The sequence below is a fragment of the Hippoglossus stenolepis genome, chromosome 17 (genome assembly GCF_022539355.2).
Source record: "Hippoglossus stenolepis isolate QCI-W04-F060 chromosome 17, HSTE1.2, whole genome shotgun sequence".
NCBI lineage: Eukaryota > Metazoa > Chordata > Actinopteri > Pleuronectiformes > Pleuronectidae > Hippoglossus > Hippoglossus stenolepis.
The window spans coordinates 10,802,854-10,828,701 of record NC_061499.1 but is presented as its reverse complement, the minus strand read 5'-3'; the positions used below and the strand labels follow the sequence as shown (position 1 = coordinate 10,828,701).

The following is a 25,848-nucleotide window of genomic DNA, read 5'->3' as shown; positions in this document are numbered from 1 at the left end:
GTTTGTGTATTTATTATTGTGATGAGACTTTGCTCCAGATCAACCAGGAGACACTGGAAGACACTGGAAGATGCTCTTCTTTTCCTGTAAATATTCTACAAGTGCAATTTAACTTGTATTTAATTTAACACCAAATTCAACTCTGACATATTTGTGCGGTCAGTGTCTTTTGTCCTGAGAGGATTTTCCCCGAGACGCCCCGCCCTCTGTCCCGCCCCACCCTGTCTAACACCCTGCTGTGTTACAGTTATTGATTCAGCCTCCAGCTCATTGATCAACCTAACAGGGGGTCCACGGGGCAGCTGGGTCTTTCAGGACCACCATGTTTGTGCTCTAAACCCCTGGTTGGCATTCTAATCCAGGAAATAAGCAAAAATCAGGAACAAATTAATACAAACTTTAAGAAATTAATCCAGTATTATTTTATTTTAGTGTTTTTTGCCGATAGTTTGTATGTTGTGTCTTAAAATGATGCATCAAATATGACAATCATCATCTTATGAGAAGACTGATTCATATATACAATATATATATATATAAATATATATATGTACATTTTCATGCATTCTGAACATGTTTTAATCCATACAAAAACACTTCCTTTTTGATTTCCTGAACTGAATCAATCCAGGAGGAGGAGAAAACAGAGGCAGATGATGTAAAACAACTAATTTGGGCCGAAAACTCAGCTCAGGCTGGTTTGAACATTTCTAGAAGTTGGGAGTTTGTCTTCAAGCCAATCAAATATTTCCCTGGCTCCCTGAGGGGAAGTTATGCAAACCAGTGTCCACTAGAGGGTGAACACTCAGCAACTGTGTGTACAAGGAGTGGATTCATTTGACCATGCAGGGGAAAAACCACAGATAGTGGCAGAGGGGAAACCGCTGCTGTTAACAGTGGAAGTGACAGTGGAAACGAATGGAGGGAATACAGATGTGGCTCGTCACCTTCAGATCAGTGCGGCTCCAGTCTGATAAGGAGAGGGAGGCATGAGGAGATATCCAACCTGTGGGAGTCACAGGGAAACAAGTGTGAGGGAGGGAGGGAGGGAGAGGGAGCGATCACAGAGCAGGAGGCAGTGGAGCAGGGGGACAGGGCTGGGAGTGAGGTGGAGGTGGGGGGAGGGGGAGTGGTTATTCGTCACTGGCTGCCTGTATATAGAGAAGACGAGAGTCTGACAGAGCAGATCCTGTGAGAGAGGCAGGAGGGAGGCCGACTTTCATTTGTTGTTTTCCTGAACCTGCGAGCCAGCGACACTTCATCCGAAAGCCTCTGTCGGATTTTAAAAAAACAACCTGGATTTCTCTTTTAATTCAAGGTAAATAAACTTTTTTTCTTTTTAACTCTCTTTACTTTTTGACTCTAGATTCAGAGCAGGTGCAAACTGAACAGTACAGATTCACTGTTCTCAAATGTCTTCATGAATCAGAGGAACTTTATATTTGATTTTATGTAACCTGATCTTCTCATCTTCTTCCCTCCATTCTCTTTCTTTCATTTTCACTCTTGCCGTATATTTACCTTCAGGGTGTGGGGTTGTGTGACACAATATATTCAGGCATAAGAGTTGGAAGGCTGCTGAGGTTACTGAGTCCAGTGAGTGTGAGGCTACATCCAGACCAGTGATCCTCTCCCCTGTTGCAGGCCTTAGTAGACACCTGTATGCTTATCATAGATGTCGCCCACTGCCTTGAACTGGTCGGCGCTTTAAAAATAGAAACGGGTAATAGCCTGTGCAGTGTCACACAGAGGGAAATGGAGCTGAAAGGGCTTTTATGCAGATTAACTGCGCCAAGATTCCTGAATCATCTGGTGGTTGGTGCAGCGCAATCTCAAAGTTCAGCTGAGTGAAGCAAAGTTCAGCTGAGTGAAGCAAAGTGAAAGAGTCATATAAGAAAAATTACAATATAACACAGTTATTTTCTTACCCAGGCGGAAAGTTTAGGTTTTTATTTTTTGTCTTTATATTTCTGCCTCCACCACAATACAGCAGTGAGGTGAACAACTTTAATTCAAAAGTAAATTTCTGGTTCCCACAGTTATTTGTTAGAAAAGAAAATCTGAGTCTAAAATGGTCCAGTGTGGGATCTGTTCTGCTGTTGAATTACATCTCAGATGTTTCCTAACCTGGGAAGATCATAACCAAACTATTTGAATTTCTAGATGTCTGCTCAGATAGGTGAGAAACTGTCTTGGTAAGTTTGGTGAACTGACCCTTTAATAGAGAAAGAGCTGTGTTTTTTAATATAATCAGTTTGTACAAGCAACCAAGAAAATTTAGGTTGTGAACATTGTCCTGCTTCTGTGTGATGTGTGTGTTCCAGGTATTACTAGTGTTGTGGGGACGTAATCTGTTTATACAGTCACATTATGGGGACTTAAGGGGACAAAAAGCAAGTCGACATACGTGAATTATTACATTTTAAGGTGAAGACATGTTTAGCTTTAGGTTAAGGTTGGGGTAAGGGTTAGGCAAGAAGCAAGTCTTCAGGAAATCACTGTAAGTCATGTCGTGTGTGTGCGCGTGTGTGTGTGTGTGTGAGTGCTGAGGGTCCGGAGTGGGATCAGTTGCTCGACCGCAGCTGCCTGGATCACTGATGAGCCATATGGAAGCTTCAGAGACGCTCTGTCAAACATATGTTTAATAAAACTAAAATGAGCTGAGACATCAGTGTCTAATTAAATCTTTAATATCTATTGATCAGAATCAGATGTCGTTACTTAACTGATTCTGTCGATGTGTTTGAAATATTGAGTTTGACTGTTTGGTTCGGTTTGGACTTGGATTGACTTAAAACTGAAACTGATTGCTGAAAACTGTTTTCTTACATTGAAGCTACAGGAATAATAACAGTGACGAGTGGTTGAAGTTGCTCCTGATGGCGTACGACTGTCAGCAGGCAACACCAGGGTCATCACTTGTGGTTTCACTCTGGTGTTGTGACCCGAAGGCCTCGGCACTTTGTTGAGCAGACTGGTGGGTGTTTTATTATACTGCTGCTCAGAGTCTGCCACAACAAAACACTGGGGTAAAAGAGGAGGGCTGCCCAACCCATGCTGCCATATGCCGGTGTGTGTGTGTGTGTGGGTGTGTGAGTGTGTTTCAACTAAAGGCACAGTCATGCAGAAAACAGCGCAGCAAAGATCCTTTTCCGGAGCCCCGCTTTATGTGCGGAGTGTCTATTGTGCTCTGAGGTCTGATTGGATAATTAATGATGCTATTTATGTAAGCAGCAGGCCAACCCCACATCTTTGTCCGGCCCCCGCAGAGACTCACTCATTGAGTAACCTGAGACAGACACACGCACACAAACAGCCATATGGATGATTGTTTGACCTTTGTCGACTTGCAGAGGGACAGTTGTGATGCTCTTTTACATACACACACACACACACACACATGCACACGCACACACCCACGCACACAAACACATACTGGAAAGTGTTGTGTCGAAAATCACAGACAAAAAGTAAAAAAGTATCACAGTGTACACAGTAGTGGGGTGTAACAAAGTACATTTACTTCAATAACAAGATCTGGATCCAATCGGGGCAGGCGTTAACATTAGACCCCGCCTGTTTTAATGAGAGCAACATGCACCTGCAGCAGCAGCATCACTGGTTGAGAAACAGCTGAAATGAATTCAGAGGAGGCCGAGTATGTTGTTGCATTGGGGAAAAGCGGCACTCTGCAAGTACTTTTACTTTTAACACTTTAAGTATCTTTAAAAGCGAGTACTTACTTACTTTTACTGAAGTAGAAAAGGTAATGTGATACTTTTACATTAGTAAACTGTTTGAGTTTGAGTGCCTCCTCCACCACTGACTGTGCCTCATTTAAAGTCAGAGACCAGGAGAAGTTTCTTTCAAAGCAAATCACTGATTCATATGTTGTTGTTTTTTTATACTTTCTCCATACTGGCTCCAACTTGTGCTAAAATGGTTGTTGTGTGATTGTAGATTGTGCAGTTGGAGTATGAGCTACCAACATGACATTTTAGATAAACTTTATTGTCCATAGAACGCAGACTGTATCAGTTCACCCACACAATTTCCTCGAGTGTGACAGATTAGCTCTGACAGCAGGACATTACTTTATTTCCGTGACTGTGATAGCATTCTAATCTGGGATAATAAAGGTGACCTGTGACAAGTGACTGCACAGGGTAATTATAGTGCAGCTGAATTCATGTGTCACAACCACTGCAGTGTGAATACGAATAAATCTGGTGCAAGAGGAATATACGAAGAGGAAATATTGGGACAGGGAGGGTAAAAAAAAAAAAGGCAGCGAGTGAACTGGCCTTTCACCCTGAGACCCGACAAGGCTCCATCGTTCATCCGGTTTAAAGCGACCATCGAGGACTTGTTCTCCACCACTTCCATCCTGCTGAGAGCATTTTCATATTAAGCTGCTGTTTGTCTTGGCGGCTTGGAAGGAAAAGCTGGAATAAGCAAGCAGATGATCTCCAAGCATCACATGGGTTTCTATTTGGACCGTTTGCTGCCAAGGTTGTTTAAATTTATCTTGTGTGTGGGTGTGTGTGTGTGTGTGTGTGTGTGTGAATGTGAAATACGCAGCAAGAGGTGGATGGTGAGTTGGCAGCAGTCCTACCCCAATTATCCTTCTCGCAGTGTTAACCTCACTCACCTCTCTTCCTCTGAAGTGTGAAGCGTTTGTCCAGCGTCTTCCTTTGGAAAAGTTTCATAAATATGTTTCCACTCCATCATATACGAGTTGTTTTAATGAGCATTACACAAAAGCATGTCTTGAATAGAATCGCCTCAATCTCTTGATATGTCTCCTTCACAGATTTATCATGAAGCTCATCCTGTTGACAGTGTCAGCGCTGCTCCTGCTGGTAGGAGAGGGTACAGCAGACAGAATCCTATCCAGGAGGACCAAGAGGGAGCTTGCCAGTCCTCTCCATGTTGGTGGCATCAGGGACCCACGCGGCTCGTACTGTGAGAGGAGAGGAGGCTGCTGCCCGGGCAGAGACGACCTGTGCACGGTGCCCTACCTGGACACCATCTGTTACTGTGACCTGTTCTGTAACCGCACCGTGTCCGACTGCTGCCCTGACTTCTGGGGACACTGTTTAGGCGTGGAGCCTCCTTTCATTGGTAAGTCAGGGTGGACAAGTGTGTGTGTGTGTGTGTGTGTGTGTGTTTGGGCCTGTTGGAATTAGTTAAGCTCAATCAGAAAGCAGCAGAGAACCCTGCCGACAGCTCTGTGCTGGACCACAATGCAAAGCAGCATGACACCTGAAAATAAATTACGTAGGTATGTAACCGGCTTTCCCTCAAACTCGGACAAGTCAGAAATAAAATAACAATTAAAACTGGGGGATATAATATATGTGCTATTTTAGTTATAACTTCCAATCAGTAACCACTGAATAGCTTTATATGGTCAAAACTGACAAATGGTTTCTAATGTTTGATAATGATTTTAAAAAGCCCTGAAAAAGACAGAAGCTTTTTCCTTTATATACAAATTTAGACCCCAAAAAAAAAATCTTAATATAAATATGGAGTAAGAAATAAATTACCCTCTGTTCCTCCCTTTTAAGCAAACATATGATTTTTTATATTTCATACCATAAATAGATGAGTTAAAGTTGAAATATTTCCCCCCCAATTTTTCTCAGTGTTTGATTATCTGAACTCTCTAAGCCATTGTCACGCCACTCTCCCAGTGCAGAGGTGTAAAATGTGCCAGCGACAGCAGAGTCCTGTACCTGAGAACAGAGCAGGGAACAGTGGGCTTCTTATGTACCCAGACAGGGGGAGGGAGGGGGGAGGGAGGGAGGATGAAAGGATGAATGGAGGTCAGGAGAAAGAATGTAGGCAATGCAGAGGGAGGGAGAGACAGACAACGGGCGCAGGATGGATGGGGGTGGTAGGCCGGGGTGGGCGGCGCAGGTATGTGCTCCCTGAGCGACAAGGTAGTGGGATCAGGAGCTGGGATGTGCACACTAATGCATTTGCACGCACACACACACACACACACACACACACAGACACACAATGGCACCGTCAAGCAGCCTAGAAGAAAGCTGTCGCACTTCAAAAGGAAGGAGGCGACAGATTTTTTACAACAGGTCCTTTCTCTTATTGCCGCCGTCCAGTCACAGATCGTTCAGATCAGTCATCAATATTCAATAGTTTATACAGCCTGACTTTAAATGCAGTTAAAAATGTCACAACCACCCATTATACGGGATCACATGGCCGACTGTCAGCTCTACAGCCTCCTGCATATAAATCAGCTCTTCATAAAAGTGTGACTCTCCCCACGCTGCAGCTCGGCACTAAATGAGTTGTGATATAGGCCGGGTGAGGCAGCTGCGAGGGGGGAAAATGGATATCGGAGTCATAAATCACACTATCAGCTCGAGGCCTCACACCACAGGCGAGGAAAACACACTCGCAGTGTTAATTTTCACAGAGCGCATGCTGTGAATTCCACATGAAATTCACACTGACAGCACCCTCTGCCGTAAATCAGCGTGCAGATAAACCTCAATGCGAGCCTGTCACCAAGTCAGGGCAGTTTTTCAATCCGCCAACGAGCAAGGTTCAAACTCCAAGTGCAGCTGAACAAATGCCTGCAGAAGGAATGCGTCCCTCTTGGATCTTTTTTAGCGCAGATCGGACATAACTTCTCCACAGACGCTCTCAAATGCCAATAGATGTTTTTTGAGTGCTTCAGTATGATTAATGCACATTTGTGGCGCTTTCCCTCAATTTCACAAGAGGTGGCGAAGTCGAGCGTAAGCTGGTTAAAGCATGACGAGGGCCTGGGAAGCCTGGAAAGCAGCTAACAGCACATTCCTAAACTGGATTAGTAGAGCTCAGGGTGCACCCAGACCCACATATACTGCACACGCACTCCAGGAGTTGCACATTCTGTTGTGTTGTTTGTGTTGCATTAAGTGTGAGTGCTCATTTGTGTCTCTTGTGTTATTGTGAGATTAGCAGGAGGATCTTTGTTGTTGAGCCACATGAAACCCACAGTTGCCCCTCTTTGTCTCCCTCTCAGGCAGCTGCGAAAGAAATGGAAACAGGTTCCTTACAGGGCAAACATACAAAGAAAACTGCAATTTATGGTATGTAAACCCCTCGCTCCTTCTACACTTTCCTCTTTCAACCTCTTAAATCCTGCAGGCTTTTCCCTCCAATGTCCCCTGAAGTAGCTCAAAGCTGAAAAAACATCTTTCCCTCACCTTCTGACTGTTTCATCCACATGTGCTCGCTATCTGCTCCATCTAACACTTTGTATAAACCATAAGATGAGTGGATTATTCAAGCCCTACAGGCCATGTTTTCATGAATGCACCATTACAATAAATTAAATATTGTGTTTATGTTTTGCATCACATTCCTTTACATTTCCAGCTGTTTTCTTAAAACCTCAGGGATCTGTACTCGCATTCAAAATCAAGTTGTGTGGGTTTGCACAATACATGTGTTTGTGTGTGTGCACAGCATGTGTTTCTAATAAGAAACCAACTTATTATCATAAACACTGGTGGCTTTATGGAGTAATATCCAGTTTTTATGATATCCAGCCTTTATATCTATGTTGTGGGTTGAAATCTCACATTAATGACATGATGTTCATACCACACACACACACTGACACACACACACACACACACACACACACACACACACACACACACACACACACACACACACACACACACACACACACACACACACACACACACACACACTGACCCTGTGTACTTGCACTTCCTTTCTATCCTAACTTCTTTGTAAACAATAGGCAATATATAAATATATTTTAGGAGGTAGAGAGGGTCGTCCACTAACCAGAAGGTCAGCGGTTCGATCCCCATCTCCTACAGCCTGCATGCATTCCAAAATGTCATTGGGCAAAATACTTAAGTACCCCTAACTTTCCCCTGACGGTTGTGCCAACAGTGTATGACTGGTGTGTGATTGTATAAACGGTGAGTGAATGGGTCTTCACGATTCTGTCTGGTTCAGATTCCTCCTCTGCTCTTGGATTTTTTTCTGCTGTGCAACAAATCTGTCCAGATTCCCAAACCAATGCACAGCCAGATGTAATGTTGACAAATTAAATTGTTCTGCCCAGAGGAGGAGCACAGGAAATCTGTTCAAGCTCACAGTTTGAGCACCAGCGGAGCAAATCTAAGCACAAGCTAGGGCTATTTGAGTGCAAGCGCAGGGTTTTGAGTGAAAGCATTCCAAAATCTGAATGGGATATCAATAAGTGCTTCCCTCAAACTGACAGACCACAATGGTAAACATCATGCCCCCAAATATCTGACATCAAGTAACAAACAGCTCAGCAGTGTGTAGCTTTTTTCTTTGTCTGTAGTTGTCTGTGCCCACCTCTACAATAGGGTCCCTGGTAAATTCAATCATTTCCCCTTGAGTCTCTGAGCTGTGTTCTTACACATGCATAAAAATGACCCTGAACACAGCAACACAAAGCTCAAGCATTATTTTTCCACTTCAGTGATGCTGATGATATACTCTTGATTTTATGACCTTCACAGGAAGTGAAGACATCCTAAATAAGTATTTTAGATGAGCTATCAGTTGCAGCAATGTGACTTTTATCTCCACAGCCTTCACAGTGTAGCTGTTGTCGTTTTTTCTCTAAATGTACAAGTGTCAAGGAGACACAAAACAGTCCTTGAGAGACTTGAGGGAGGCTGTGAAGGCAGAGAGAAGGGAAACAGGATTCCTCACCTGTCCTCCACTATGGTTTCTCACATCTGTGTCATTGAAGGTTCCTCAAAAACCCTGTAAAAGTAGACGTGTGTGAACATGAACACTTGACACATAAATGTTAATTTAACATCTTTTAGTGGATCAGTCGTATATTCGGTTCCATGCAAAAATGGACTTGCTGCGGCTGTATGTCATGACACGTCCAACCCAAACCAGCCTGACCCCACTGATCTCCACACCATCCGCTTTAGAGGCTCCAGCTGTTCAGCTCCAGTAGCTGCATGTGTCAGTCTGACAGGCCAGAAGTCTGACTCTTATCAAGACGGCACAATTAGGTTTGACCCAATGGGTGCGATGGCCTGCAGATGGGCGAGGATGCACGTTGATGAATGGCAGGATAACATTTCTCTCAGAGGAAAGACTTGTGTGGGTTGAGCGTGGTGAAAAATGACCTCTCAAGGTCTTGAAGTCAGCATTTACGTGCTAACTCCCCCTTTCACAACCAAACAATAGAGTGTTATGTGCATACGCTCTAACATGTGCTTGTCAGGGCAATACACGGATGCTTGAAAAATTGCACCACAACTTTGGCACACAGGGACAAGCACTCCCCTCATCCTGCGCCCACTCTCTCCACTTATTAATTTCCCAGATGTGCGTCCTCCCAGCTGGAGGAGGAGGAGGACGGGGCTTCCGCTCTTCCTTCTTCTCCCTCAAGTCTCTCATTAGCAGCGGTGGAGCCCCCGCACACGCACACTCTTATCTGCGCCTCCTACATATCGTCACTGATAATAGCAGCAAATGGCCTGTCACAGAAACACTCAATGAATGTGCATTCTTTGAGACGCAATCACTATGATCTTTATACGTCTCTACATAGTTAGAGCTTCACCACACTGAGCATGAGGTATTAAAGTGACGCTTGCACAGTGTGTACAGTCGTGTGTGTGTGAGGATGTGCAACGATAAGTGTGGCAGTCTTTTGTTGTGTTAATGGGATCTCCAGCCAAGGGGGCCTTTTCCTCCCTTAGCTGTTGGCATCCTGATAACGCTTTATCTCCTCCCAACAATCTGGAACGTGGCGCCTCCTGCTCGCACCGCGGCGGCCTCCTACAGGAGCGCCCATCGCCGCTCTGATTTGCCAGCAGCTCGGCTCTGTCTGCTCGTCGCGCAGTGTCCTTCAGATCGGACGACAGACAACGACAGCTGTAGCTTTGTCTCGTTGCGTAGCGTCTCAGATAACGTCACATCACAGTGTACACAAACACGGCTCCGTTCCCACGGCTCTGACAGGGTCTGTGATACCTCGTGTCACTCAGGTGTGTATTGTCTCCGAGGTGGAGAAGATCTCTGTCTGTAATGGGGGGACTGTGACGGGGAATGTAAAATATGGCCTCTCTCTGACAGACCTTATATTTCACTCCAATACACACTCCTGCCCCTTGTCTCCATCACCGTGTGTGTCTGTCTGTGTGTGTGTGTCCACTGCTGTGTGAATTTATTGCTGCGACTATAGCGCTGAGCTGCAGGCCTGTGTTCCTGCTGCTGATGGGACAGAGATGGCAAAGGTCATTTGTCTCTTTCCTCAAGTCAAAGCCGTCGTCTGTGGAACACTCACAGGTCTAAACTCTGCCAGTGTGTGTGCATGTATGTATTTGTATGTAGGCGTGTGCATGAGCATTGTGTTTGCATGGGTCTCAGATTCCCAGGGAGGAGCAGTTTTGTGCCCGTGTGTGTGTGTAATGATCCTCTTGGAAAGGTTCCCTTCTCTTGTGAACATAATATTAGATGTACAGTAGACACTATGGATGGCAGTCCATATACGTCAGTGTGGGAAACACCCCTCATTGTTTCTCACACCAACTCAGTCCTCATAATAATCTCATATCGAGTCGTGGCTACACACAGTGAATTATAGACACTACTTTATAGGTTTGGCATTTTGTCTTGTATAATCAGGAGGTTTTGTTGAGATAAGTATTTTACGAGACACATGACAACAAAAACACTTTTAGTCAGACACTGAATAAAACAAGAAAACCCCAATAAAGCTGGAAAATTTCCCGAGAACAATCGAGTGTGGGAGCTGTTTGCAAGTGATTTAAAAGATATATAACAGTCAGTCAGGTCCGCCGAGCACCAGGACTAATCTGTAATCCTGTAACAAAGCAATCTGTCATTAGTACACTTCAGCTTTTGTACACATTAAACACACAGAATATAACCTGTTAATTAGTGAGCTTTAGAGGTGGATTGTGTCCCATGTGGCTTGGTTTCTCCAGGGTTTATGCTAAGCTACGCTAAATGACAGCAAATTCCCATTTACCACACAGGCATGACAGGGGAAGTGTTCACCCCAAAATGTTGAACTGTTTGTGAATGTATTAACAAATGAATTATGACACATAAATTGTGACTCTCCCAATAGTTTGATGGTTTAGAAAAATGTAATTTATAAACTGAGGTACTATCTCTTTAATTATTACGTGTTATTCTGTAACAACCTGATAGGATAATATAAAAGTGCAGGACAGTTAGCGATAGTAACGTTTTTGTTTTATTCAGACAGCTACAAGAAATATACAGGCAATCCAAAGTTCTGTAAAATGTCATAGTTAGAAATAATTAACCAGCAAGACAGGGACTCTCCAATGAAGCTACATTTTTGTGCAGGAATGTTTTTAATCATTTACTCTGAGGTAATCAAAAAATCGGTGACAATGAGGAAAGTTTCTGTCTTGTGCAGTTTTTGTCAAGTATGATTTTCAAGTCGGGGTCTCTGTACTTATATACATTTTAAAATGTGGAACTTCAACTATTAAAGCTATAGTGTTTACTAATGAAAGTTCCTGCGTTATATTGTTGTGTTGGTACTTTTGCCAATACAATGGATCATTTTTCTACTACTTGTGTGACTATAACTTATCTAATGATTCAGGGTCCACAGACACACACACACACACACACACACACACACACACACACACACACACACACACACACACACACACACACACACACACACACACACACACACACACACACACACCTTCATACCAAACAGTTTTTTAGCATCCCCAAACTAAACATCTGAACATCATCATTTATATCCTGCTCTCTTATCTGCTCTGTCATCTTCTTGACGTCCTCATTCCCTCTGGACTAAAAATGGCTCTGCGTTCTGCAGCCATAAAAGGCCGAATGTTCCCTTTAACCTTTCCCTCTCTTTGCTGACTCGCTTCTTGGGAATTCCACTGAACCACTGTATATTTGACTGAGATGATCTTTCTATTTTAGCCAATGAGTTCATCGGAATTAGCTTAAATATGGAGATAGAAGCTATTTCTGTGCGATTACAGCATCTCATTGTCTCTACTGTCCATCTCCCCACTTCAGCACATGTGGGACTACAGGACGATGGGAGTGTGAGCAGAACGCCTGTCTGATGGAGTCTGACATGATCCATGCCGTCAACAGAGGAAACTATGGGTAAAAAACACGGACACACGTAAACACATATATTTGAAGGTATATCATGGTTGCAAAGTTCACACATTTTTGTTTTTAGGTGGAAGGCTTCAAACTACAGTCAGCTGTATGGCATGAGTCTGGACGAGGGGATCCGGTATCGTCTGGGCACACAGAGACCCTCCAGGACTATTATGAACATGAATGAGATCCAGGTACATGGCGGTCGTCCTCTTTGAGAGAGAATCATTTTGGGGGTGTATCTAACTGACGAAACAAAATATGTGTGTGGTCAAATTCCTGAAGGCACAGAAGCAAACTTAAGCCACTGATATTCTTTGCAATCCCGAGTGCTGCTGTTTTGTAGCTGACCTCTGACATCTGACCCTGCTTTTAAAAGTGAGAAGAAATATCACCTTACTTGTTGCCAGTGGCATAACCTCTAACACCTCTTAAACCCTGGATTTCCCCTTTTAAATAATACAAAAATAAATGTTAAAGACATTCACTTGAACTCACATGAATGTGGTGTCATTAGAAAACGTTTATTTGTTTTTTTCATCAGTCATATCAGTCAGAAACTAGCCTGAAAATGTATGTGTCCTAGACGACATGGAGGTGAATGAGTACACATGTGTGCGTGTTGGGGGGTGGGGGTGTTGGAGGCAGGAAGTTTAGGCGACAGGTGAAAATGCAGAGAAAAGCTGACTTGTTACCATTGTGTTATGTTCTTTATACTTCCTCTGAGTTTGGGATTCGCGGTATGCTGGTTCCCAGATCAACTAGAATAAGGGAGAGCTGATTAAACTCTTTCACTTAATTATGGCGGCCCGTCGGAATGCGATGGCGTTTCCGTCTGGAACCTCGGCCCACTCTGATCCACTCAGTCTTTGTTTACATTTCCCGCAGACAGATTACATAAGACGGAACCAAAACATCAGACAGGAAAAGACAAGCGAGGGTGATGGTGGCAGCCGAGGAGAATAAAGAGCAGACTCCCCTTCAGTCTGCACCTCTCTACCTCTGCCCCACATCCATTACTTCGCCCATCCATCCATCCATCCATCCATCCATCCATCCTTCCTCACTTCCTCACTCCCCCGTTTACCTCTCCCAGCATTCCACGACTCTTCCACCTGTAAAACCTCGCCGCTCCCCCTCCTCCTTCCGCTGTCAGCGTGTCCCTACCTGTGCCAGGAACCAGAGCAGAGTCCATTCATAAATCTCTCTCCCTTCCTGCGTGTCTGCAGACTCATGTGTAATGGATGGAAAATTGGAAACATAATCAATTACACAAACACAGACAACTCTTACTCTTGCAGCCATTCCTCTTCATTTTTTTTTAATTCGGCCTTTAGTTGAATTTCTTCAGGTGTGCGGATTTTCTGGACTTTGACCTTCCGCAACAACCACTCCGTGACCAGTGGCACATTCCTGAGTTATGCATCAGGTGGCCGTCTGTTCTCTGAATACCTCACTATTTAACCAGAGGAATGCAGCGCAGGCAGCCCGGCTCTTTGTGGGCGAGTGGGCGGAAATACATCGCAGAGCAGCGTGCGTTCTGTTGCCGCACATAACTGGGCGATTAGGCGAGCATCCAACCCAGAGTGGAGACTAACAGATTGAGCCTGTTTGGCATCTGAGAAGCACCTGGGAGTGAATGCGCTCTGTCATCCTCTCGTTCTAATTAAGATTTATCATCACGGTGAGGTTGACAATCTGAATGGAGGTGGATGCCTCCGTGGATGCTCAGTTCACTTGGTGCAAATGAGGGACTCAATTATGCATTGATGTAAGCACATGGCCTCTTGGTTTCATGGAGAGGGCCTGGGACCAAAAGGTTGCTGTCTATTCTACCGGGTCAGAGATCGACACAGGCCCAAATAGTCCAAATCGTCGGTGAATGGGTCCCTTCTCCCGCAGGGTTGATTAGCAGACTTATGTAACCTGCCTGCGTCGTCCACAAGTATTTGAATGGCAGCCGTTAACTTGTGTTTTGTTCACTTGTGTTTTGTTCGCTTGTGCGGTTGTTTTGCTCGCACCACGCTCACACAAGCTTCAGAGCTGCAGCCCCATGTTGGCGTGTGTGGAACTGGAGTCTCCTCGGTTCTACTTTACATTCCTGCGTGACATGTTGTCTGTCTTTTTTCACAATGATGGTTTTTCCTAAGAAGCGTCAGTAGGAGCAGTCTCGTGAGACTGTCGCACCGATTACGTTCAAAGCAGATAAACATGACTCTGACGTCTCCTCCCTCTCTCCGTCCGTTAGATGAACATGGATCCTCAGAGTGACAGTCTGCCACTCTACTTCAGCTCAGCAGAGAAGTGGCCCGGGAAGATTCACGAGCCACTGGACCAGGGCAACTGTGCAGCTTCCTGGGCTTTTTCAACTGCAGGTAAGTCGTAAAATAAATTCAGTATTAGTCGAACTACATGGAAATACCCTGAAAATACAGAATTCCATTATGAGACATACAGCAATGATAAATAGCGTAAGGAAGTAAAAAGGTGTAAAATTAAACATCTTTTGATACAAGTTCAAAAACACAAACAAGAATAGCACTGCCGCCAAGGCCCAACAGTCCCAATATATTCAAGTCATAGATATGAGTTCCCTAAATGGACCAGATTTCATCAAGATCCATGATTCCCTGGGAAAATTTATGAAAATGTCAAAAACAATGCCCTATGTCACAATGTTAAAGAATGTGAAATAAAAATCCTGGATCTGCCCCCCTGATCCAGATCTGTGCCAATGATTAATGGGTTTTTCCTTTGCCCATTTCCCATCCTTCCACCAAGTTCCGTGGTAATACGTTGAATAGTTTATGTTAAAATCCCGACATGCTGCACTCTTGGTCAGAAGTTTCCTTCTTGTCTCCGTGGACATGATTATGTTTTCTATGGTCAGACGTTGTCATGTGCAAATAGAGATGAGGAGGAGTTTACCAATGCGACAACAGTATTCAGGGATTGTTCATCTTTTTGTTTAAATGTTTGTTAACCAGCTTCACCTGGTTAGTTTTCATGGGTGTGTATGGGCCTCCTGATAAATAACTGACATCCGTTATAACACAATTTTGTCTCCTTGAAGAATTTTAGGTACAAAAAAAGTAAATCAAAATAATCCTGTAACCTGTGATCAAATCTTTTTGTTGTGTTTCCGATCCTTGCCTCCAGCTGTGGCCTCGGACAGAATCTCCATCCAGTCGATGGGTCACATGACTCCTCAGCTCTCGCCCCAAAACCTTATTTCCTGTGACACACGCAACCAGGGGGGCTGCGCCGGGGGCCGCATCGATGGAGCCTGGTGGTACCTCAGGCGTAGAGGGTAGGCACAACACACAAAATGACCCTCCTTGTATGGAACCAAGATATGGTGATGACTTGTTGACATCTCTTTCTCTCCTCTCCCTGCCTCACAGAGTGGTGACGGAGGAATGCTACCCCTACCGACCCCCGCAGCAGACGCCAGCAGAGGTGGGACGCTGCATGATGCAAAGCCGCTCCGTTGGCCGGGGGAAGAGGCAGGCCACGCAGCGCTGCCCCAACTCGCACAACTACCAAAACGACATCTACCAGTCCACGCCGCCGTATAGGCTCTCATCCAGCGTAAGCAGCCCATCGCCAACACTCGACCTGCCCTTTAAATCTCCAGCAAACTGTAGAATTTTGGATCTCCCTCGTGCCACAGTAGACATAATCTCTCTCACATGTTTTAAGTGTTTTTGCACATTTTCTTTTACGCATACTTGACCCCCTTGTGAATGAACATGGGAATGTACAGGATTAAGCTCTCGCCGCTGACGCCACCTGGTTGTATTTCTAACTGTATGTTTGGCAGCTTTCATGGTGCAGGCAGTTGAAATACTTTATAAATGTATTGGATACACATGGCAGTGAGTGAATTATACTAATTTACAGACGGAACTGTGGATGTCCTCATCTATAATCGTTATCTGATATAATATCCCATGTGTCTGTATCAGATCTCTGTATTATCAGATTACTCAACTCTACACGTCAGTTATATTCTCTATTTGGTCATTGATTAAGAAGCACAACTTTACATAAGAGTTTCTAATGTTTATATCAAAGTTAAATCGCTGGATGATCTCAAATTTCAACCTTCCCCTCGTCCACTTCATGGAGAAATCGCCTCTGGCCTTTCTTATTAGCGTTAGGTGTTGTGCAACATTCACTCAAACTCCTTCCAGAAGCCGCCTCTGCGTGCAGCCACCGCTCTCGTGTGTCCTCTCCGATTCACAGACGACCCCCGAGCTGCAGCCAACATGTGGTTTCATCAGGCAGCATCCATCAGTGCTAAACGACAGCTAATGCCTCTGAAAATCATTACAGCCTGTTGTTACTGTCTCCCGATGGTCTGTGAAGTCAATAAGCCAGGCATTAAGGCCGGAGGGCCCCGCTGGACTCAATCTTGTTATCTAACTTTTAACATCCAGAGGAGGAGGAGGTGGGGGGTTGTTTTCATCCTCTCCATTTCACCGACATGTAATGATCTTCCTCTCCATCTCCCTCTGCTCTGCCTGTAAATCTCTGCCTCTATCTTCTCTCTCAGGATAAAGAGATTATGAAGGAGATTATGGATAATGGCCCCGTGCAAGGTAAGACGATGCCTCCTTCTGTGTGTTCCTCTCAAATGTACATTAATGTCAACATTTGCTCCCGGTGAGTGTTACTGCACTCCCGAGGGACGCACAAATCCAAATGTGTGCTTCCTCAAGCCTCGTGTCATGATGTCATGTTTGACCTTATCAACCCGAAGGTTTTGTCCCGGGTTTTAACTACGACCTCAGTCGCTTGGTCAAAAATGATGGGCCTCCATGTCAGTGTGGTTGAACTGACCTTCCTTTATTAGCTCGCCTCACTGTCTGGTGCCCATCTGGACCGTTGTCAAGTACACTCCAGTAGAGGAGTCATGTGTGTGTGTGTGTGCGTGTGTGTGTGTGTGTGTGTGTGTGTGTGTGTGTGTGTGTGTGTGTGTGTGTGTGTGTGTGTGTGTGTGTGTGTGTGTGTGTGTGTGTGTGTGTGTGTGTGTGTGTGCGTGTGTGTGTGTGTGTCCTCTGTGATCCTCTGAGTCAGTACCAGCCTCTTGTTTTGTTGTTTAGCAGCTCAGGAAAACTTACTGGCTTCATGTCAAGTTTCCCCTTTTGTCTTTGAGCTTGTCTCTGAAACAAAGGTGTATAGGTGTGTGTGTGTGTGTCTGTGCGTGTCCCTGTGTGCACATACGCATTGTGAGTTTCTGGGAAGTGTTCTTGGCCAGAGAATGCAGGTAGATCTCCAAAAGAGGGAATTTCTGAGAGTAACATCCAGAGAGTTATTAATCTGGAAAATGAAAGTCACACGGAGTTCAGCTGTGCAGCACACACACACACACACACACACACACACACACACAAACCCACACACCAGGGGAAATTAGGTAAGTACTTTTAGATTAATCGAGGTTTAAGTAAGATCTTTATCTCTCTTCAGCAGCTCTTATAATGGATATTGATATTGTTTCTGTGTGTACATGTGTCTGTGTGCAAACCTGTGTGTGTGTGTGTGTGTGTGTGTGTGTGTGTGTGTGTGTGTGTGTGTGTGTGTGTGTGTGTGTGTGTGTGTGTGTGTGTGTGTGTGTGTGTGTGTGTGTGTGTGTGTGTGTGTTGTATCCGCCTACTAATTCTCCCTGCCCATTTTTTCTTGCAGCTATTATGGAGGTCCACGAGGACTTCTTTGTCTATAAGAGTGGGATCTACAAACACACTGACGTCAGCTTCACCAAACCTCCACAATACCGCAAACATGGAACACACTCAGTCAGGATCACTGGGTAAGTCACCCATGTACAGTTTCCCTGCACGTACCAAGCCTTTGTTTTCTCAGTTTTGTGGCGTATAAATAATAACACGGGCCCAAGTCGAGTTCTTACCCTTTGCATAAACATGAATAGACTCAAGATAAATACGATTGTGCTGCGATTTTATGATTCTGTGTTTGATGATGAAATATTCAACAATCGACAGGAAAACTAAGAATAGAGTTTTCATTCTCCGGCCAAAAAACATTTACCTCGTCTCCTCCCAAACAGTTTATTAAGGATGAATCAGGTTTGAATTGAGCAGCTGCTGCTCCCATCAGGCTTCATTCAAAGCTTCATGTGCACGTGTGTTTGCACAAGATTGGCAACACTGTACATGTGGATAAACTTCCCTCCAGGTCTCACAGACACACCTTGGCTCCACTCCTCCGTCTGCCCCAGTCTCCTTTATCTAGTAACTACTGCGACCACAGGTATGCAGGCGGGCAGACGGCTGACACACCTGGAATACCTGCCCCCACCCTCGGGTGTCTCGTTACCCCCCCCACCCTCCTGTCTCCATCACTTACCTACCACAACTCTTCTCATGTCGCAGAGTCTCCATCATCACCGCTCTGCTGGTCGTCTTATTACCGACCGTCCCACCTTCTCTTCTATCCCCTCTGTACTCTTGTTCTCATCCAGACCGTCCTCACACAGACAGGTTCGCTGTTAGCTGCGGTTTTCAGGTGTTGTTTTCAGGGCAGTGAGAGGCCAGAGGCTCTGACCTGCAAAAAGTCATAAATATCCTTCATTTTTTGGACTTACAAAAATGTGGTCGCGCTCTCCTCCATTAGACCTCCAGCTGGTTTTGAAGTGTGTGTTTCGGGACAATGATACGTTGCTGCTCACCAGTCTCACTTTCCAAATTAGAGAAATGAGCAGCTATCCTCGTAATGGGTCTGTTATGGCGGCTGAGGAATGTGAATGTTTGACTGTACCTCAGAGTCTGAGCTTGTCTCTGAAGTTACATGAACTCCAGACAGAGGGGGGGGGGGGGTTCAGCTCCATGATAAAAGCAGTCTCTTTCTGCTTTTATCTGATTGGCCGTGGTTGAAGACAAAATACAACCTGTTTACCAGGGATCTTCACTTGTTGTGTTCATGTACATTTTATAACATTGCATACATCATGTATAGACATGTATATGATAAACACTCAGGCCTTCATCCTCCAACCTGTACTTAGCTCTTTCAAATCACATACCTGAGGAGCGCACGCTGTTCAGAAATGTCTTGTTGGGAAACTTTGCGCACTGTGTTCAAGTTAGGATCACACACTGTAGACTGTAATTACACCTCAGCCTATCTTTTTCAATAAACTGCGGAGGTATGCAGGGTGTGAGATGATGCTGAGGAAGAGGACATCCAGCGTTTCCTGAAGGCCTCCCGCTGTTTGGCTCGAGTGGATGTGGATGGGCCTGCGACACAGGTTTTAAGGACAGATGGAGCGAAGAGGGGAGCCGGTGAACCCAGTGTTTTGAGCTCCAACCTGCCAGCCACTAGCATCGGTGTGTTTACATAGGCCAAATCCCATAGCGGTGCGTTCCTCTAAGCCCAGGGCCTGGGAAAGTTTTTGGAAAGAGCATTGAGGTCCACTGTGGTGGAAAGGTCTTTGTCTGGGCTGCTGATCCTCGCTGCACCGGACAGAGAGAGGGGGATCAGTCCCCCCGTAGAGGAGGTCAGGGGTGGGCTGAGGGGCGTTGGGGAAGGGCGGGGGCACGTGGGCACAGCGGTATGCTCATCATTGTCCCCGACTGAGCAAGTGAGCTGATTGGAGGCCAGATTAGAGCTCAGCAGTGGTCTGATGCTGTCTGGCTCTTTCCATATCAATAAATATGCAGGCAGGCAGGCATGCATACGGGATCGTCACACACACACACACACGTACAGGTGAGTGTGTGCCCCAGAGCCCCTGAAACTCTTATCCCACTTCTCCCATTTATTTCAGTTTGTAGCATCTGATGTTTACGCAGCTGTTTTTATTGTGTCTACTCGTGGTCAGTGTGACTTCCGACTCCAGCTGATGAAACACCGGGCTAATAAAGTCACTCGCTGATAGAAGGTTGGCACTATCTGCCCGTGTTGTGGTGGCGGGCTACTGACTTGGCAGAGTCTGAGGCCAGCCTCTCTATTTCCCAGCATTCCTTTCCCTTATAAAAGATAACAAGCGCTCGGGCACCCGGACTCTCTTGGGAAACCGAAGGCCTAGAGTGCAAAAACAGGATGGGAACGGGCTTTGGGAGAATGTTTTGATCATGTCCAGCAGAAACTGTAGGCGTCTAAAAGTTGGCAGCTGCTAAGCTGAGACGAACGTGCAAGGCATGATGGGAATTTGCGGGGCCTTTGGCAAGGTTTTCTTAGAAGAAACAAGGAAGAAGGGTTAAGATAAGCCTCTAAGTTCAGATTCACACGTGTATATTTGTGTTTTTATAATCATCAGTTTTGTTGTGTGTTGTCCGTCCACTGATGGAGCCGAGGTAGTGTTCACTTCCTCTAAACCAACCCTCTCCTTCCTGTTTCATGGAAGGGGAAAGAGGAAAAGGGGAACTCTGTGTTCTTTGAATTGGAAAGATGTAGGAGTGCCTCAAGGCGTTGTCCAGCCATAAATACTCTGTTTTCAGGATGTTGTTAAGAAGATGAAAAATGTTTCTTTCCATTCCTCCCACTTGAACCCGACTTATACCTCTTCCTGCTTTTCTATATCAATAAAGCCAACTGCGAAAGTATGTGAACACATTCCTGAGAAGAATGCTAGCTGCAAATCATCCGTACTTTAAATATAGCTGTGCACAGCTGATCTTAAGTCTATATGTGAGGACATCTTCTCTTCCTGTTGTTTGACCCTTCACTCTCATGCATGTTCTTTCTGCTTTGTGCGTCAGGTGGGGAGAGGAGAGAAACGTTGATGGGACGTCAAGAAAATATTGGGTGAGCACAAGTTTCTTTCTTGACTGTGCTTGAATCTTCATTAAAATGTAAACATTTGTAATATATTTTGTTGACTTGTGTTCTTACATTATCCAAAATGTCTCCAACAATCTTCAAACCTAGAGATATCCCCCAATTGTATTTAAGGAAACAGGACGTTTCATTTTAGTCGCCTTGTAATTGCGTCATATCTGCTTTACCTGTGGCTTTGCAAGTCTCTGCTGTAACGTCTGGGTCAAATGACCTATGAAGAAGGAAAAACACAAACTAAATATTTTGGAAGTGGTTTTCTTTAGAGACTCTAATTGGCTGAAGTTACATATTGTCACAAAACAATCCTCATCTGTATTTTCTTTGTGTTTTTCCAGATCGCTGCCAACTCCTGGGGAAAGAACTGGGGAGAGAGCGGTTACTTCCGAATTGCTCGCGGGGACAATGAGTGTGAGATCGAAGCATTTGTGATCGGAGCCTGGGGCAGGATCACAATGGAGGACATGAAAAACCACCAGCACCACCATCATCGTCGACACATTTAAAGACACGCCAGATTATTTTTTTTAAATCCCATCTATAGTCAGGTGTTACCCCAGGGGAGAACCACATCCAGAGTCTGAGAACTTCACCACTTCCCCTTGTCCACCAGGCTGGAGGGGGGGACAACACCAAAACCAGCCCCAGAGCCCCTGAATCTTCTCCTTTCTCACCTCACTTCACTCTGGGGATTAATACAACTCCTCCCCTCCTCAGTCTTCAACCTTTTAAGAGAGCGACCTTTCCCTCTTCTCCCTCAACTCAAGGTTTATGGCACCAAAAACAGAGAAAAACTAAGCTCCAGTGCTTTAATGTTGCCTCACAACGAAGCACCTCAGGTACCGACTGCTCCAAAGACTTCCCAGAAACCTCAGTCATTTCTGGTGAAGCCATGCTCATGTCACGTAGGTTGATGACACAAGGAGAAGCTCAATCTGATGCTTTCAAGAGTCAACCTGAAACTTTAGTCGTCTGCAGCTCTGCATGCTAGAATCCAGAGGGACGCGGTTACAGAGGGACAGCGTAGAAACGAGGAAACGCGAGAGCCAGATTATTAGAAATCAGACCTGTTCAGAGGGACACACCCAGCTTAACCTTGTAATGTGATAATATGTCACTGGTCTTAGAGGACACACACGTTTAGAGTTAGTTTCTCACACATTCCAGTAAAATCGGAGAATCCAGCAGAGGAAACATGAGGTGATTTGTGAGTATGCAATTACAAAAAATTCTGACTTCAAAAAACCAAATACCGTTAGATTTTGTTGACGCACTGTGATGGGAAGGACAGCGTCAGTGGTTAAACATGTTTCTTCTGTTATTCGGCTGCAGGTGAATTCAATTATTTTCAGCCAGGACAGATGAAAAATGTCACCAACAATTAAAGGCATACAAATAAACGCCATGCTGTTTTTTTCTGACCCCGGGGCACCAAGTCATTTAAGAAATAAAAACACTGAAGCGTCAAAGAAAAAAGAAACCACAGTTATATTGACCACTGCAAAAGAAGGTGTTTGTGAATAGTCGTCTTAAAATGCTTTTTTTCTGTGTACACTGTTACAATTCGAGATCAAGTTGTTGTTATTTTTTTTGCCGCGTCACATGTTAAAGTTTTATTTTACTACTCATGTTTTAAATGTACTGTATGTAGTAACTCTCACAACACACACATCACTCAGCTGCTTTTCTGCTTCTGCATAGCTGTAACTGTTCAGGAGGATGAGGAGGGGGAGCTGCTGCTAAATCCAGTCTGTCCTACAATATGTCTGTCTTTAGTTTTAATGCATTTCACATGTAATAAACACGTAAAGCCACTTCTCACTGGTGCTGAAAAAGCGCTTCATGTCACGCAGGTTGACGATAAACTGTTTAGCATTTTAATGTTCTCATTTTCATTTTCATTTAGTTTTGTTTCGCGTTCTGCTGGAAATCGAACATGTTCCGACTCATCGGCCCTGCTACTGTGTCACGGCACTTTGTGATGCCTTCATTTCAGCATGATTGCAGGCACATTGAGGGACTTTCACATAGTTTTCGAGCACAGCCTCACTTGAAAAGGAACACATGCTATATTATTACCACTTACCTTAAATTACATCCCAGTGTGCTTCAGCTGTAACTTCAAAAAGAGCCTTTCTATTTCTCTATCAGCAGCTCTTGTGATCTTTAAGGTCCCTACATAGTCTCCCTCAGGCATGGATAGGTAGATGGACGTAAAAGCAAAGAGAAATGTTCGGATGGTCACACATTGTGTAATGTGGTGGAGGCGGCTATAGATGGATGAAAGTGGTTCGTGCATATTTCTCATGCAACGTACTGAGTGTTTGCTTTCAGATTGATATGAGCAAAGGCAGAGGAGGGAACAGGAGCGGTCCATCAACATGAGGTGCACAACAGGTTTATAATAAATGACAAAACACAGAGAATAATGTGAAACATCTGCAGCCTGAGGAGGAGAAGCTTCAAATATATGTTTTCATGTGCTAGTTCCTTTGGTGACTGGTTTAGAGATGAAGAGTCATTTACACAGAGTATTTCATGACGTCCTAGTTATTTGTGGGACAAACCAATGCCGTGTTACTTAAGTGCACCTTAACAGGGGAAGCATAGTTGCAGACAGTGTAACTGATGTGGAGCAGGGCCTGAGAAGAGCAGACAACTTAGTTTTCATTCAGATGTTAGTTGAATCTGACCAAAGCTGGAATCTTATTTCATTTCCATTGTGCAGAGACATCTTGTTGTCAGTGTTGGTTTGTTTTGCCGACATTAAGTTGGATTAATGATCCTTCAGCTTCAAGCTTGGACCTAACTGCTATATACAGCATTGAATAGCTTAACATATGTAAAAGGTTCAGATGGGACCAATAACAATAGATATTATCTGCAAAACCTATCCTTATGGATTCATATCATAGACATTAATGTTAACTTCAGCTAAACAGTTTTCTCCAACTACACAACCTCTCCTCTAAACCCCCCCCCCCACAGAGCTGCAGCAGACATCTGCTCACAAGTTGTGTATTTTATGTAAAATGAACCACTTAGTCACTGATGTGTAGACTTTATTTATGACGAGATGCGTAAATTATATACTTTTATTCTTCTTTGTTTTCCCTGTGCAATGTTTACTATCTCACTGTCTCTTTGTATCTCCTGTATTGTGTGCACCAAACGCAAATACCACATTAGTGTTCACTTGTGCAGCACAATAAAGTCTTTCTGAAACAGCTCGTATTGTGTCTTGCATTGACGGAGGGTGAGATAATGAGGGGAAAATGCCTGACAGATTAGGTGGAAGGGGACGGTGTGTGATTTTTAGGGAAGATTTGGGATCAGCGAGGCACAAAGGGAGAGACGGGTCGCAGGGTGTTCAGGGTGAAGCTCCATCGGACGTGGTCGGGTGGGATGAGGACAGTTTTTCTAAGGACCTGCTGTGTCAGCGTAATCTTCCATTACTAAACCCAATAACTGTGGGCAGAGGACGACCAGCCAAAGAGTATGCATGGTAACATACAGTTTAGTAGTAATATACATTATTTCTCGTATAAATATATTATTATATTAATTCTTCAAACTGGATTTAATTAAATTCCTTTCAGACGGCCCCATCTCCACTCTCAGCTCAATACTTGATCAAATTATTAGATCTTTTCCCTGCCATTAATTATACTTTGATTTGTGTATGTGTTTGTGTGTTTTGTATGTCTGTGTCTCCCCGTCCCACATAAACACCTGGCTGCGCATTTGCCTCAGAGAGGGACAGTTTGACAGAGTCGCCCTCCTGTTTGAAGTGTGAGAGAGAAATTGCAGGTCTTTAAAATTGGCCACAGTGAGCAAATTGCTGCATATATCAACTGGTTGTGTCAGTGAAAACTACCAGGTGCAACAAAACACTTTGACTAACATGAGGGTGAGCAGACCTGTGGAGGTGTTGACCTCAACCTTGCATTCCTGCAATCGAAAGGGCTTGTCTGTGGACCTTTTTTACGAGCTTTGAGTAAATTCGTTGCTCAACCCTTCAACTTTAAGTACATTTGGAGTTTCTGTTGGTTACAGGTGAATGCGAAAAATGCATCTGTTGAATTTTCTGTTTAAAAGTTGTACTTTGAGATGGTCACGCTATGCTTTTCACTGCAAACTAACGTGTTTCCCAAGAAAGATTAAGTTGCATATACAGCAAAGTGATGACGATAACGCTACAGGTTAAAAAAACAATCTGTTCTCTCTTATTGCGTTGAAACCATTAGTCTTATGTTTCGTTGTGTTAACAAGATGATGTTTTGAGATAAAACATTCTGAAGGGCACTGAGTGGAGTCCGTACCTCCACCAAGGCCCAACAGTCCCCTGATGAGACCACATTCAAATTCACTAGATCCAGATGTTTATTTGGATCTGCACCCAATTGCACACACTTATCAAGGTCAGATTTTTTTTCATCAAAATCCATGAAATATTATCTGAGAAATCCATGAAAATGTTGAAAAAGCCCTATCTCATAATGTTCCCTGACCCATATCGCATCCTTCTACATCCTTCATTTTCCCTGTCCAACCTAAACCCATCCTTCCACCAGGTTTTCATTTCATTTGTGTAGTAGTTTTTGTGTAATGCTGCAAACTAACAGACATTTTTTTCCTTGACTGAGGTAATTCAAATACATGACTGGAAATTTTCCGCCATTATGTAGGAAAAAAAATCATATTTGAGGGCTTATGCAACAAGATATTTTTGCCATGTGATTATTCTCAGATGATGAAAGGCCCTTTAATCTGTAAACTATTAATACTTTTCTATCTCGTACTATAATGTGTCACAAATACACT

At 44.3% G+C, this 25,848-nt stretch overlaps 1 protein-coding gene across 1 annotated transcript; it reads left to right on the top strand.

Annotated features, from left to right (window-relative positions):
• Positions 1-1,158: 1,158 nt before the first annotated feature.
• On the top strand, positions 1,159-24,251 carry tinagl1 (tubulointerstitial nephritis antigen-like 1). The gene is made up of 12 exons (XM_035182814.2): positions 1,159-1,318; positions 4,814-5,124; positions 7,046-7,112; positions 12,130-12,222; positions 12,302-12,416; positions 14,471-14,597; positions 15,382-15,532; positions 15,627-15,813; positions 16,781-16,826; positions 17,914-18,037; positions 20,949-20,994; positions 21,363-24,251. The coding sequence occupies exons 2-12, from the start codon at positions 4,821-4,823 to the stop codon at positions 21,528-21,530; spliced, it is 1,428 nt and encodes a 475-aa protein (XP_035038705.1). The 5' UTR covers positions 1,159-1,318; positions 4,814-4,820; the 3' UTR covers positions 21,531-24,251.
• The last annotated feature ends 1,597 nt before the right edge of the window (positions 24,252-25,848 follow it).